At 36.9% G+C, this 15,298-nt stretch overlaps 1 protein-coding gene across 1 annotated transcript; it reads left to right on the top strand.

The window, feature by feature from the left end:
- Positions 1-3,084: 3,084 nt before the first annotated feature.
- Positions 3,085-13,564, top strand: LOC118754769 (orexin receptor type 2-like; the record flags this gene model as incomplete). The annotated part of the gene is made up of 4 exons (XM_036489652.1): positions 3,085-3,718; positions 12,898-13,077; positions 13,282-13,387; positions 13,532-13,564. Coding segments are annotated over exons 1-4 (823 nt in total), but the record flags the coding sequence as incomplete, so codon positions are not given.
- Positions 13,565-15,298: the final 1,734 nt, after the last annotated feature.

Consider the following 15,298-nt stretch of genomic DNA (forward strand, 5'->3'; position numbering starts at 1 on the left):
AATTGCCTTTTGCCGTTAGACTGGCAAAATTGTTTTGCCTAGGGGAAAGAAAGAGCCCGCGTTGATTCCACAATTCCATAGCACAACTGCTAGCCGCCTTAGTATTTGCATTACTATGCCAGGCCCAACAAATTTTTTTCTTTAACAGCAAACTATTGGCAACTTTTTGTGGCAAGCAAACGCGTGGAAAATGCGCGTTTCCGTTTGCATTTTCAGCACAAAAAGGAAGCAGCGGGAGGTTAACTATAAAAAATACACTCCGAAAAGAATAGAAAACGGAAATACTTTTGTTGTTTGCTGCAACTGCGCGCAAAACCATTTTCCATGAGCCACTTGAGGATTTCATTTGAAATTCTGTGAAAGGCATTTTTTGCTGTGTTTGCTCGTTCTTGCGGTTATTTTTTTTAGCCTAAATTGGCCATAAATTGACTGGAGTATGCATAGAAAATAAGTGGCGCTTTGCTAGTTTAGCTGCTGCATAAATTTATGTTGCACCTGAGCTTCGGTTATTCTTTAGCTAGTACAATAAATAAATATTGCAGTGCCTGACAAGGTGTACTTTGAGTTGGATACATAAAATACGTACATACATATGTGTGCATGTGTGTAAGAAAGCAAATTTAGAAAAAAATTAGTTTCGGACTGGCAAGTCACCAGTTGTTCACTGGTACGTGCACCACCGGATTAGCTAAGTTGGGTAAAGTAATCGTTTTTGCAGTGATGTGTGAATTTGCTAAGAAAAGAGCAGCGATAGTAAGATTAGATTTGTTAGAGTACATTGGGTCTATAGCGCCCTCAGCGCTCATCATAACACATCGTCCAGCGCAAGCGCTCTAAAAAATTCAAGCAGTTTCGAGGGCGGCAGAGAGTAAATATGCGTAACCTCTGGCTACATCATTCCCAGGTGTGTCAGCCTTCTTACCGCATTGGGATTTCTGGTCCCATTTCGCAGTACCGACATAAAACGTCAGAACTAATCCTCAGGCTATGCGTATGGGCTCGCAGTCTACAGTCACGTTAGGTGGGACTTTTTCTTCTACTTATTTGGGGTCGTTTGTCAATTTGCGCCGCGACAAGGAAATTTAGTAAACTACATCTATCTTTTGTGGAAGTGGCGCCTATTACCTATAATTTTCATTTCGAACTTCCATTGCTTTCATGGGCGACCTGGCTTCTAATGTACTTTAAAAGTCCTATTTTTTTGTGCCTGCCAAACTGAATATGTCCTTTTCATCACTCACAGCTTATCTCGCCTTTCACCGTTTGAGTTCAGACGTTTACCACATATTAGGTTTTCCCACTTAAGGCGGCGTGCCTTAAATGAAGCTTCGCAGGTTACAGAGTCGAAGATCTTCTTGGTTCTAGCTAAAAAGTGCGATCCTAGGTATTTAGACCGTAGCCTTGCATTAGATGGGAAGCTTAAAATAAAGTTTTGCGATGACTACACCTCATCTTTATCTAAGCAGATACGGTTCGATTCAGTCTCACCGGGTAAAAACTCATCGGAGAGTGTCCCGTCAATACACCAGAATTGAGAGTTATAGCTTTGTGGGCCCAAGAAGGTCTTTTGATAGCCTATCATCAGAAAAAGCGTGCAGTTGCACATTGTCTTGTTATCGCCCTGCGCTCGCTGTCATGCAATACTTAATGCCGGGTGAAGAAAAAATACAAAGCCTCGGATGAGAACACTCTTTTTGATGACGACCACGGCAAACGATTAAAGGACTACGATTTGAGGGCATGTACCTGGAATTTACGGACCCTTAATAGGTAAAGTGCCTCTGCTCGGCTGGTTGATGCCCTCGTAAAGAAAAAAATTTACATCACTACCATTCTGGAGGAACTGGAAAAATTAGCTGTCAGGTGATCGCTCTAGGTGGGCGGCCAATTGCGTTCTCGCAGCCCAGCAAGACGGAACTGGTTTGGTTTACACGGAAGTATATAGTCCACGATGTATCTGTCTGCAGCTCTCCGGCAGGACAGGACAGGACAGGACAGGACAGGATAGGAATCTGTAATGGAAACCTAATATTGAGGAAAGGGCAATAACGGTGTCGGTTGTCTTATACTGCAGCATGGGGGTTTATTGGTATGACGTGGGGTCTCTGGCCGAAAGCAAGTGATTTGCTCGATGGAACCATAGCTAAGCCTATTTTGTTCTACGGAGTCCAGTTGGCCAAGGTCTGATTTTCGCACAAAATATGCCCTTACGTCTCATTGTCCTCCAGACAGAGCTGGCATTCTGAGTCTGTAGTCAACTGATTTTATGAGTATGGACCTTGTAAAGAACGGAACTCTTGAAACGTTATCCCCGCGTATGGATCAGCTAGGGACGCCTTGGTCCTCCTTCGGTTCTCTATTGAACGGTAGGGCCTCATTTAGGCTCAGCGACCGGTGGAATAAAACTAGAACATGCGCAATTGAAAGATCCTTGATCTTTCTGGCCTGGGGTAATCAAAGGAGATTCCTGTGCTTGCAAAGTCTCGAGTCTCGCTATTGGTTGGTTATGCCATTGTGCAATTGGTATTCATGCGGTAAGGTTATCATTCTCTCCTGATCCCTTTTGTATCAGCGGTAAAGAGGGTGATGAGGTGGAAGCATCTCAGCATTTATATTAGATTGCCAAGCCTTCGCAAGGCTAAAATGGTTAAAATTTTGGCTCGCAGTTTATCATTGAGGAGCTCTCAGGCATTGGGATTAGCCGCATTCGTAATTTCAAAATCGGAGCATGGCGTTTCGCCGACTCAATGGTGTCCGCCTTCATGGAATCACAAACTACAATCTCCTAATTATCCAAGTGCGCTCCTTGCCTGAGCAGCCAGTATAGTCTAACTTAACTTAGTCCGCTAAAAGTTTCTTCACTAAGAGTAATCGGTAATAGTGGACACAGTCTAAAACTCTCCGTCTAGAATTATGTGTGAAAAGGCAGGGCTAAGTACTGTAATTGTAATTGAAATGAGCTTTCCATGTCCCAGTCGAAAGTGCAGTACATTCAGAAGAATATTTATTATAATCGTACAAGTTTCCACAACATCACTAACAAAAAATATTTTCCTTCTCCTTCATTACAGTAATCGACAATCAAATGTCCAAGTGGCAATTTGAAATTCACTTGCAGTTCACGCACGCTACGCTTGGCTATCAAAGAGCAGCGGCATAGTCGCACAATTCAATTAAACAACAATAAAAACGAAAACCAAAAGTCAACAACAAAATGCGCTCCTCACCCTACGCCTATCACACCGCCAACGATATGAGCGAAGATGAGAGCAACAATGAAGCGCTCGACTATCGCATGGCGGCCGCCGTGAGCTCGAATCAACATCAACAGCAACAAGAAATGGAGCTAAAATTGAAAGACATACCAGAGAAATATTTGATGGTTATTGCCCATTTCCTGGCTGGTGATTTCAACGACACCGAGGCGATGGACCATGTTAATGGGCCCATTTTGAAAGCGAGCATTAAATCTGTCTATTGGATATTCCTCATACAGTACGCAGCGCTGGCGTTGATCGGCATTGCAATGAACGTGGCCATTATAGCGTATGTGATGTACCATCGCCTCTACAAAGATGTGACGCACGCGTTCATTGTTAATTTGGCTTTGTGCCATTTTGTGCAGTGTGCGCTGGTGTTGCCCATAACGCTGATGGTGATGCTCATACAAAATTGGATTTTCGGCCAATTTTTATGCTTCTTTCTGCCGATGCTGCAGGTGAGTGTTGAGAAGAGAGCGTGTAGTGTAAAGAAGGTGGGAAGATGAAGAGAAGAATGTGTCAGATATGAAAGCTAGTTACCTTTGGTAGAGCTGAGTTGGTTAATAATAGCTGATAGGTTTTCAGTACGTGGCACTCAATCAAGCGGTTTTAAATTATTTTGATTTTCCATTTGATTACACTTAGTAGGTTGTTGTCAAAATTGTAGCATCTAAACCTTTTTACTCTTCATTTAATCCACATTTAGGTTTGTTTTGGTATGGTAGTAAGGAAGACATTTCAGTTGGTATGGGTCAGCTCGAGCCAATCTCTTTAACCCTAAGAATAGTACCAAGATTTGTAGACAATTTCAAACTCAAGTGTTCGAATTGAGTATGCAAAACAAAATTAGCTTGTGTCGTTTCGTTGAAATAGCTGGCCCTCCGCCACTGTGGGTATCACGACATAGCTTGATGAAAACCCCGGGTGGGCTGACGTACGCACGATCTGGACTCCTGACTTTTGAGCTGAACAGGAGCTGACTATAGAGCACAATTTGTAGCGAAGAGTGATAACTTCATGGTTCACAAAGCCAGCTCTGCAACCACGTAAACTTAGCTGAACTCGGGAAAAGTAAAGATCCACACAGCGACCAAATCAAGCTAAGCAAAGCGCTGGAAGTAAAGCTGCTGCTTATCCGGTGCAAAATGAACTAAGTATGTGTGTTAGATATAGGGAGCTGAAGACAGGAGGCCAAAATACCTGAGTGTGATGAACTGCTGGTTGCCAAGAATAATGCATGGAAATTACAAGCAAATGTGCCGTGAGTTACGGAAGGTTTTGAGACCGTGACAAGTTGCTTGCAGAATAAGAGTGGCACACCGAAAGCATTTCTGTCGGCTGAAGTTTAGATGGGATCTGTCTAACTAAAAAGAAAGACGGTATATAAGGTTTTGCCAAGCGTTTTGCGTGATAGGCCTTTAACCTCCCGTTAGAGAACTGTTTAATCAGGTGTTCACAGTATGCAAAAGCTAAGACAAGTCGCACGAGAAGAGGATAGAAACTCATCATCTCTTTTCGATTTTAGAACGTCGTTAGACGTCACGAAACCGAGATTTGATTCCAATCGATAACAGAACCTTATGAAATACCTTTTATAAGAGCGTACAGACGCTGTCATGTGTCGATGACATCGACTTCGTCTACCCCAACAACCACTCCTAGTTGGATACGGAAGCTAATCGAGTAGTACCGGAAGTGAAGACGAACATGGCGATGTATCTCGTGCCTTAAAGCAAGCAGTCTGCGCATTCGAGCCTTGGCACTGCAGCGACTGTTGAAAACATCCGATTAGGCGGCACTTGGATTGTTCGAAAGAAAAATTATGCAGAATATTTACGGGCCCAGGCGAGTTGATGACGGCTTTAAAATTATTCAACGCAGTTCTCCGTAGCAGGGAAGCTGGAAGGCATATTACCCATATCAATAAGCACACCACCCTTATGTGTAAATAAAATATAACAAAATACTACTTTCCAAAAGAAGGTCAAAGAATTTTGGCACTCTATTTTCAGTGTCTTTATTGAGATTAAATAGCATCAAATTGATAACAAATCGAATCTATACAAAAAAGGTCGAAAAATTCGATTTACCTCAATTGGATAACAGAGAAGCAAATCTCGTTTGTTACATGAGCCATCTAAGAATAGTCGTCGTTTAGTGCGGATGACGTACATACAGTGACTCAAGCAAGTGTTCAGAATTTGTTCTCTACTGTGGAGGGAAACGAGGGTTGCCTCAAGGCAGGCAAGAGCAACACAGTTTTACCAAAGGAATAGAGAGAGGCCCATAAGTTTACCCTCATTCCTCCTAAAAAACGCTGAACAAAATTCGTGACACTCACATCAGGGACACTATGTCGCCAGGCATTTTTGCCAAGGTGCGACATGCGTACATTAAAGGCAAGTCCACAGAGACAGCGCTACACTCGTTAGTACAACACCTTGATAAGGCTCTGAAATACAAGGAGTATGCTTTAACGATCAAACATTTAGTAATATAATTTGAGAGGAAGGCACCCCGACGACATTACCCTACTAACAGGAAATAACCTAAAAATGATCAGTAACGTAGGGGACAACTCCCTGAAATTCATTGACCAGTAGGCATCTCGTGTAGGGCTAGGGGTTCGCACAGTCCTGATACCGGACCTGATACTCCTCACAAGAAAATATAAGGTCCAGTGTGGAGATTCTCGAGGCTGGGTGTAGCATCGGGTGGTCAATTAAAAAGCACAGAAAGTATCTGGATCGTAAGTTGCTGTGGAGGTCCAATGTTGAGGAAGCAGCGAGGGAGTTCTGGAGTTCACTTGGGGTCTATCTGCTGCCCATATGCATTGGAGCTACTCAGCATAGACAGCCGGAAACTGCTCTATGGCGCCTTGGTTTGGTGGCATGTCGCAGAAAAGTCCTCACGCACTAGCTGCTCTAACAGTAGTCTTCAATTCACCGCCCATTAACCTCATCGTGGAAAATTGTGCTCCTAAATCCGCAGCTTGATTGACGGCTATAGGAGAATTCAATTGTAGAACTTCTGGGCACAGCACAATTACGGCGAAAGGCATAGTTTGTACATTGCACTTTGCTTTCATTGGTATGAAAGTTTCGCACAACGATGGAGGAAGAGGGATGGCGCGAGGGAATGAAACCTAGCCGTAGATCCCTAAATAAACATTTTCACCGTCGGCTCTAAAATGGTAAAGGCGGTGGGTGCTGGAGTACCTGGACAGGGTAGCATATTGCTTAATCAAATCAAAAAGTAAATCAGGTAAACAGAAGACTGCATATTTATCGAGTGCCCGCCCACAAAGGAGTAGCGGGTAATGAAATAGCAAATGAGACTACCAACGGTGATGCCAGTCTGGCACTCGTACAGACAAACTACTTTCCTAGACCATTCCAAGTATTGTTTAACGCAAAACTCGACAGGATGACTAAACAGTTCGGCAGTTTAAGCAGCTAGGAATTCGCTGTGATTTTTAATTATTTTTTTGCCACTGATCTTTTGCGGTTTTTTCATATAACACCGTGCGTTCTTTTTACACACAAAAAAATATATGTATTCGCGAAATAATGGGTCAAATGTAGTTTTTCTTTCTGACTTCAGAATTTTTTTAAAGCACTTTGAAATTTGAAAAATATGATCACTTCAAAAAATTATTACAAAAATGCAGAAAAACAGTATGGGTATGAAATTGAAGATAAAATTCTGTAAATTGAAGCAGATTAAATTGTTTGGTGCATAAAGACGAGTAGGTATTGAACATGTCCTTTTAAAATTTTATCCTTGAAATTTTGCCTGACTTATTTTTGAAAAAAAAAAATCGAATTTCGGTCCCACTAAATTTATAAGCCTAAAAACTTAAAATTAATTAAAGGGGAATATTTGTCTTTGTAAACCAAAAAAAATATATTATTTTTTTAATTCTACAGAATATTCTTATACTATACTGCACTGAGTTTTAAAAAAAATTCCTTTAAGTCCTTTAAAAATATCCTGACGTCAGAGAGAAAAACTAAAAACGCAGTGTTTTATATTTTTTCCATAGTTTCGTGAGTATAAGTATTGACTGTTTCGTGTGTTTCGAAACTTTTTGTTTTGACGCACGGTGTAACAAATGCGATTTTTTAAATTTTTAAGAAATTCACGTTTAAATGGAAATTGTGCAAAAAACTTTCAGCAAAAAACAAAAACACATTCCCAAAAATTTTCTAAAAATTCATATTAAAAAGTTCGAAATTTTGATGAAGGATATTTTTGTTTTACTTTATTCTAAATTTTGTAGGAATTTTAAAAATTTAATTTATATGGGTTTTCTTAAAGCACAAACAATATTTTTAGTAAAAATAACGAAAAAAATCAACATCCGCGCTACTGTTTAAGTCACTGTAAATTACACAAACATAATAAATGTTACGTATACGCTATGTTTGGCTCACATTTCGCACATCCTGGCATATGAAATAGAAAAGTGCGTATATTATATTTGACAGCTGGTAGAACTTTGCTATTTCTTATTTTCGCTGATTTTTCATTTTTATTATTGAGACACTTCAGTGACACTTTTATGTAGTACTTAGACGCAACCAGATTACTCACATACCACCATAAACTCAAGTGAGGTACCTATAATGGGAATAAGTGGATCTTTTTTGCTGCCGCATAAAATTGAGCTATATCCCTGAGTATTAAACTGGTGCTGAAATAAAATTCCATTCTCACGCCATCTATGTACCTTAATTTGGTTTCCCACTGTGACAGTCACATTGTACTAGTATGAATGACCGACCCACAGCCAACATGGCTGGCAGGCAGGCTTGTCAACAGATTTTCATGAATTATTTTTTTTTTTGTTTCTTTGTTGTTTAATATAGCATATTGTTAGCACACTGTCAAACACATACACAAAATTGGAAACATAAAATTTATTAAAACTCGGTTTTGCTTTCGCTACTTTTACTTACAGTTGCCTTCACACCCCCCCCGTCCATATTGGTTGCCATGACACTCGCAAGCACCTCACCTTTATCGATGCTATTCATTAGCGATAATTGCTTTCATTTTCTGCACATTTTGTTGTGAGAGTAGCGTTTGTGTTGTTGGAATGGCAAATAATATCGTAAATTAAATTAATACACTTTCTTTGTTATCAATTGCGCGCGCGCACCCTCCTCTATAATTAAAATTGATCACAAATTTTAATTTTGATTTTGTTCTCCAGATGCACAGTGTGGCCGAATCCCAAAAGTGCGGCCGTAATTCGAGAAAATAAAGTTTCTAGATAGGCCTTTTTTGACATTGAGTTGGCTTAAGGGATCACCTAAGAAGCGAAAAGTGTTCACTCTAACGACCCGTACCCTAAGTCCTCTCTTTATATTTATTTGTAGTGTGACCGAAAAGTTATTAACTTATAAAGGTAGTTAGATAATAGGAAATCAAACAAAACCAAATGGTTTAGTAAAATAAGTTAAAAAAATGTTAAGAAATAAAAATTTAAAGGTATTTTTTCGTTTGTTTTTAAACAAAATTTCAGTTGTGAAATGTAACAGTAACAACACGCTGTCGGATGCTGCCTATAAACCTATTGGACTTTACGTAAAAATGTATTAGCTACAGAATAAAAGAAAAAATTCAGGTGCTCATTTCTGCTCCTTATATTCATTAAGATTTTGAGTATGAAGTTTCGTGCCACATTAAATTTAGGTGAAACAAAGTGCAAGTTTAAAGAAGCTGGGACTTACGGTTGATTTTTGGCATTTTTTTTTTGTTGAAGGTGTTGTGCAATTTTCTTCATATTACTACGTATGGAGAAAATGACTGACACCGTCAACAAAAAAAATTGTCAAAAATCAACGGTAAGTCCTAGCTGCTTTAAACATGGACTTTATTGTACTAAAATTGAATGGGCTATAAAACTGCATACTCAAAATCTTCTGAAGAAATCTAATTAAAAAGCTCCAAATTTACTAGACGCCATACTGATCCGCCTTTTTGAATTTTGCAATTCTGACAGCGGATCGGTAATTGGTGACCCCGGAAACCCCCTAGTACGAAATTTCAACTCATTATTTCAAAGCTTAGAATTTTGGCCACACTTTTGGATTTCGGCCGCGCTGTGAGACGCCACTATCCGATTTGTATGTAGAATCGCTCGCTGATTCCGAAAATCGAGTTAATTTTGTTTTTTAATGGATACGTTTTCAGTTATTTGCAATTCACCGTTATTCAGCTTAAAAAAGAAGTGGTTCCACTTAATCGGGTATACATATATGCCACGTACACCTGAGTAGATAGAGTGTTTACATCCAAAACAAGAGGTGTCAGAAATGATTAACTAATTTCTCAGAAAATATCAGGGCTATCGAAAAGTGATGTATATACGGTTTATGAAGAATTTAATTTTCTTTCATTTTCCGTATCTCGTATTACGATTATTCAATTAGTTAGTAAAATATACATGATTTAGTGAAACCACTATTAAAGCTGAATAACGGTATATCTCGAAAAGCTATCCATAGAAAAAAAAATGTATCTCGATTTTCGGAATCACCGAGCAATTCTACATAGGAATTGGCTAGTAGCAACCATAGAATATTTTCGCTGTAAACCAGTGTTATTATCATAATCATTGTGCGTCTTTGCCAATGGCACTGAAATTTAATAACAATCTGCTCTTCTGTTTTTGTTATTTTTCCGGTTTAATGAAGTGAAAACGTTCCTATTGAAATGGTAAATAATGCAAAATATGGCGTTTTGCCGAACACGCCATTATTCAGCCAACCGATTGCCATTTTAATCACTTTACTCCGTCAGCTTTTGCTATTGCTATTGACAACAGATTGAATGTAGAGTGTGGGGGCAACGCTTCATTTCCTGAAATTCGTTATTATCTACAGTCATCGTTGAGCCATATTGCTGTCATCATTTTACAAAGCTGTCGTAGGCTAGAAAGCTTTGCGCTTTGTAGCTACAACTTTTCGTTTGCAGTTTGTGTGCGCGATTTCGAGAACACATGTAGATGAAAATTAAAAAATTAACAAAATATTATTCTTACACATAGTAGCAGGGAGATGGCTACTTATGGAGATGTTTTGCTAAAAACTTGCAATCAGTTGGTGTTCTATATCATAGAAAGGCAACTAAAGTTGCTGCAAACTTTGGCCATGGCTTTGAATGTGGAATTCTCACAGCACCCTCAGGAGCTTTTAGATTTATTTACTTTATCAGTTATCTAAGCTGATGTTTTTCCAAAAAAGTTAACGCGCATTTGACCGTTAATGTTAATGAAAAACAAAAAAACCTTTACAAAAAAACAAATAATATCAGGGATGAATTGAGACATACGTTATAGCTTTAACTTATGTACTTATACAGACACGCTAAGTATAATAAATAAAACAAAGTCTTTTTCGTATAAAAAATTAAAATTCGAATTTCATTTAAGGAAGTGAGCTAATGAGATGTACATTGGATTATTTATTAAGTTACGGTAGGTAGAAAGATAAAGTTATCAAGGTATGCATAGAAAAACAAATCGTCACAAAGTTCGCCAAAGTTTTTGAATGCATAACTGTATCTTCTATTTGTGTACATATTTTAAACCAATAAATATCGACGATGACGTGGCCAAAATGTTGCGCATTAAATTTACGGCAACCGCCACACCGTGCCGCATAATCGAAATAAGAGCTAGTTAAAAACAATTATGGAGTTCCCCTAAAATGAAAAAAATTGCAGATGAAAATTTTGGATTTTTCACTATTTTTTTACATTTTATTTCTAGAATTGTTTAAGGTATGCACTTTATAGCATATCAATTTCTAGTATAATAATATGCAAGTTTCAAGTGAAAAAAATTTTTTTTGCTGATATATCGACACATTTCTGTCTTCGGTAATTTGAATAAAACAAATTCTTAAATTTTTACATTTATGTACATATAAAAGTGAACGATTTGCTAACTAATAAGTTAATATTTGTTCACTAATTAATTTAGTTATTCCTACTGCTTCGTAGGGTAGCCAGCTGAATTCGTAATCGAAGTGCAGTTGCAAAAATCGTCGATTCCAGTCGAGTTCGTTCCAGTAAGATCAAAAGTGTTTCAAACCATCTGGCGACTAGTGGTATCAGGGCAGTAAATTTGAAGGAAACTCTTCGATGGTTTCCGCCTTAAAAACTAATCAACAATTTGGGTAGGAATGAGGTACTAAGCTGCGAAAAAAATTAAAAAAAAAAACAATCCACCATCCAAATTTTGCGAGAAAATTCCTTTTTTTTATTTTTCTCATCGCCTCTTCCTAATTTACATGTCTTTGGGGTATTTTTTTTTAACTATTATTGCTAATTTTTTAAGTACCAATTTAATGTTAAATCAATTATTATTTTTTTCAAGAAAATTATTTAAAATTTAAAAATATTCGTGCTATATTTACGGTAGTGTAAGATAAATTTAAATTTATTCGTCAATGTCGGAAATCTCGAAAAAACTTCAGTTTATACATACTAGGAAGTAATTCAAGCAACAGAAAGCTAGTCTAAAAAGCTGTAATTTACAGTTAAAATTGTGAATATAGAAACATTGGTCCCTCGAAGAAAGCAGGGTTATTTTGGAATAATGAGTATATTCACACAAAATTAGATCTTTGTGGCCATACCCAGGCGAATGCTTACTTATTGCAGTAACGTCGCACACACATACATACAGACATACACACAAGCATAGCATGTATCAGCTATTTTTAATTGCGGCTAAAAACTTTAGCCATTAAAATCTGCACTCGAGATTCGCTTGTGTGGCAGATATTCAAAAGTTTGCGCCTTGAAGGCAATTATAAACAGGAAGTTGGACGAATTCACTGACATGGCAACACATGAGAGGCTGTTTATGGAGTGCGATAAACATATGTATGTATATAATACACTTGTATGTACACGAGTAAAATCAAATACACATAAAAATACTATGTAAAATGCTAATTTTTGTGCAGATGCTCGTATTCATAAGGTTTCAAATGTTAGTTGGAAAGTTACTATGGGCAACTAGAAATATCAGACAAATTTAATTGAAAAGTTTTCATAATGATAATTGAGATAAATTTAGCTTGATTACGAAATAGAAAAGTGCGAGTGATAATTAGGAAACTTTTATTCGAGTACGCCCATTTGTTTTTACGGCTATTCCAAATAAAACGATTCGATTTGGCTAAAATTTTGCGCACAGCCTAATTTCATAATAGCACTAACAGAAATTGACTTAAAAATTTTTTAAATATTTTTTTTTTTTTAATTATTAAGGTACTAAGGAAGATCGTAGCTTGATTCATTACCTTTGCAAAGTCACCTGAATTTATTGGAGTTAGAGCAAAAAATAGTGAATTTATAAAAAATTTGGTTCATCCAACATTACTGTTTTATTGATACATATTTACCACACCCATAATTTGTAAGTAGCATTTTTTTTAGTCTATTTCTGACAGTTTTAGTATGAAATTAGGCTGTGCGCAAAATTTGAGCCAAATCGAAGGCCATCACCCAGAAAATCACTACCTTTTCTTACATTTAGTATAGAATCGCCGTAAACATAAATAAATCGTTTTTATTTAATAAAAATGTATATTTTTCTCTCTCTCTTCTCCCATAGGATATACCGCTGCATGTGGCCATGATATCGCACATTCTCATCGCTTGGGACCGCATGCGTTGGCTGAGTGATCCATTACAGGGCCGGCTGCCTGCATTTGTTTGTTGCTGTGCAACTTGGCTGACTGGCATGGTGATTGCGTTGCCTTATCCCATCTATACAATCTATGTGGAATTGGGGGTAGGTATACAAGATGATTCTTGTTTCCACTTATTAACTTGTTTGGCTATTTATATGTATTCAATTGGAAATATTTGGTGACTTGTGTACGAAAAGAAATGGAGAGTGGGAGAGTGAGGAAAATAAAGACTTTTTTAGTAAAAGTTGTAATGTGATAACCAAAAAAATAGTTGAAAAGTTTTGCACTTTTTTGTGTGCGCACAGTTAAGCAATAAATGCGTAAGGCATACTATCTGTAAGTCTTATATTGTTGGTACAAGTGCTGAAAATATTGTGGTTACAAAGCGCCAGAGTATCGATGAATTGCGTGGTGAGTTTTGATGTTAATTTTTTTATATATGTACATACATACATATCTATACATATTGTGTCTTATGAAAAAACCACAGAGGTTCTAAACCAATGGAAATGTGAAGCTTTTTAATTTATTTAAATTACTAAAAATTATTAAAAGATTTGGAAAATAGCGATGAAACCGTATTCAAAAGTAAGCAAAGTCTGCTACCTACATTTCAGTTCGAATGTTGCGTATACGCCATGCCGATACTGGATTTTTTCATAGTAAAATCAAAATGTATTTTTTTGTTTGTTTAAAATATTTACGATATGATCATTAGAGAGCTGAAGTTTTAATGGAAAAGTTTTGATTTTCCTTTCCAAAGACTCTTTGTTGTTTAATGTAAATAATTCACCCAATAATTTCCTTTGAAAAATATATGAAAGATTATATTAGTTATAAGGCCGGAAGGCGAGACAAAAAAGGCATTGAATGGTTAAGAGGCTGAAAAAATTGGACTGTAAGAAGATGATACGCGCGCAATGTAAATAAACCTATACAAGCACATATGCTCACTTTCCTTTGTACCTGCACCTACATTTTTATATTCACTTTTCAAACACAAAGCCGAAAGATTTTTCATTTAAAGATCGATGTCCAGTTTATGAATTACCAAAAATTATCAAAATTTAACATAACACTATGCTTAGTTTTCAAAATATAAAACAAGTAAAAGAATTTTTAATTAACCAAAATTTATGTTAAGTTTTCAAATTCTCAAAAATTGATTTCGGGTTTTTAATATATTTACTAATTTTTTTTTGTACTTTCGAGCATTCAATTAGAGTTCGAAATCTAGACGTATGTACATATATTGGAATTCATTACAAGAAAAAGTAGTAATTAAAAAAAATTTTGGGTATTAATGACTAATGCGATTCTTGAACGGAGAATTGTTGAAACTCGAATCGTCAATAAAAAATACAGTATGCATAAATATTTGTGTAATTAAATAGTGGTTTGATAATAATAAAATGGAGAAAGATATACGTCGGATACCTTCTAAAGATGGCATAGTGTTCATAAAAAATATGAATTCCTTACCAAGTCGCATCGAAAAGTATGCTTCAGTAAATCACAATTACTTTTACCTTTCCTACTTTGCCTCCCTGCCTCCGCTTTTAAATATCCTGCCATCTCAAACGCAAAATAAAAGCAGCATCCATTGAATCTTATTGCAAAAACAAAAATGTTCAAAATTTCATTGTTATTCGTTTATTGTTTAAAATAACAAGGGATTTGATTGAACATCCGACCTGTCGGGTTAGGTGTGTTTCTATTTTTTCATTGCTTTATCTGGTTAATCCAATTTTCTCCATCCATGTCTAAAATTTGACATTTATTGCTGTCAATGTTTGCCATTATTCGTTACTTGGAGTAAATAAGATAAATCCAAAAATAAATAAACAACATTACGTGGACGAGTGTTGAAATATATACATACATACCACATTCCTCTTTTGTATTTGCTTTCTTACACTGTGAATTGTGCTGACAAATGAAAAAAAATATATCACAATATATATGTGAGTGCTGATAGAACAAATACACTCATTTGTATGTAGCACCACTATTTGTAACAACTCAAAAAGCATCCATAGCTTTATCTCTGAATTTATGGCAAGGTTTTTGACATCGTAAAAATATGCATCAAGTGCTTGATGGACTTATGTATTTGCGCATGCAAGCTGCCCGCATATTCGTATTGCATAAAATAAACGGAAGTGTGTGAATTTATGCGATGGGCTATGTTACCAAAAAATATACATTAGAAAATTTTAGGAATATTTAGGGATCAAAAAGTGTGACATTTACCAGCGACGAGATTTTCTTCTATCTGCATTCTGATATGACTGAGTACTAGCTTTTGCCCGCAGCTAAGCG

The sequence above is a fragment of the Rhagoletis pomonella genome, unplaced genomic scaffold (genome assembly GCF_013731165.1).
Source record: "Rhagoletis pomonella isolate Grant_MI unplaced genomic scaffold, Rhpom_1.0 Rhpom_scaffold_04595, whole genome shotgun sequence".
In the NCBI taxonomy this organism is placed as follows: domain Eukaryota; kingdom Metazoa; phylum Arthropoda; class Insecta; order Diptera; family Tephritidae; genus Rhagoletis; species Rhagoletis pomonella.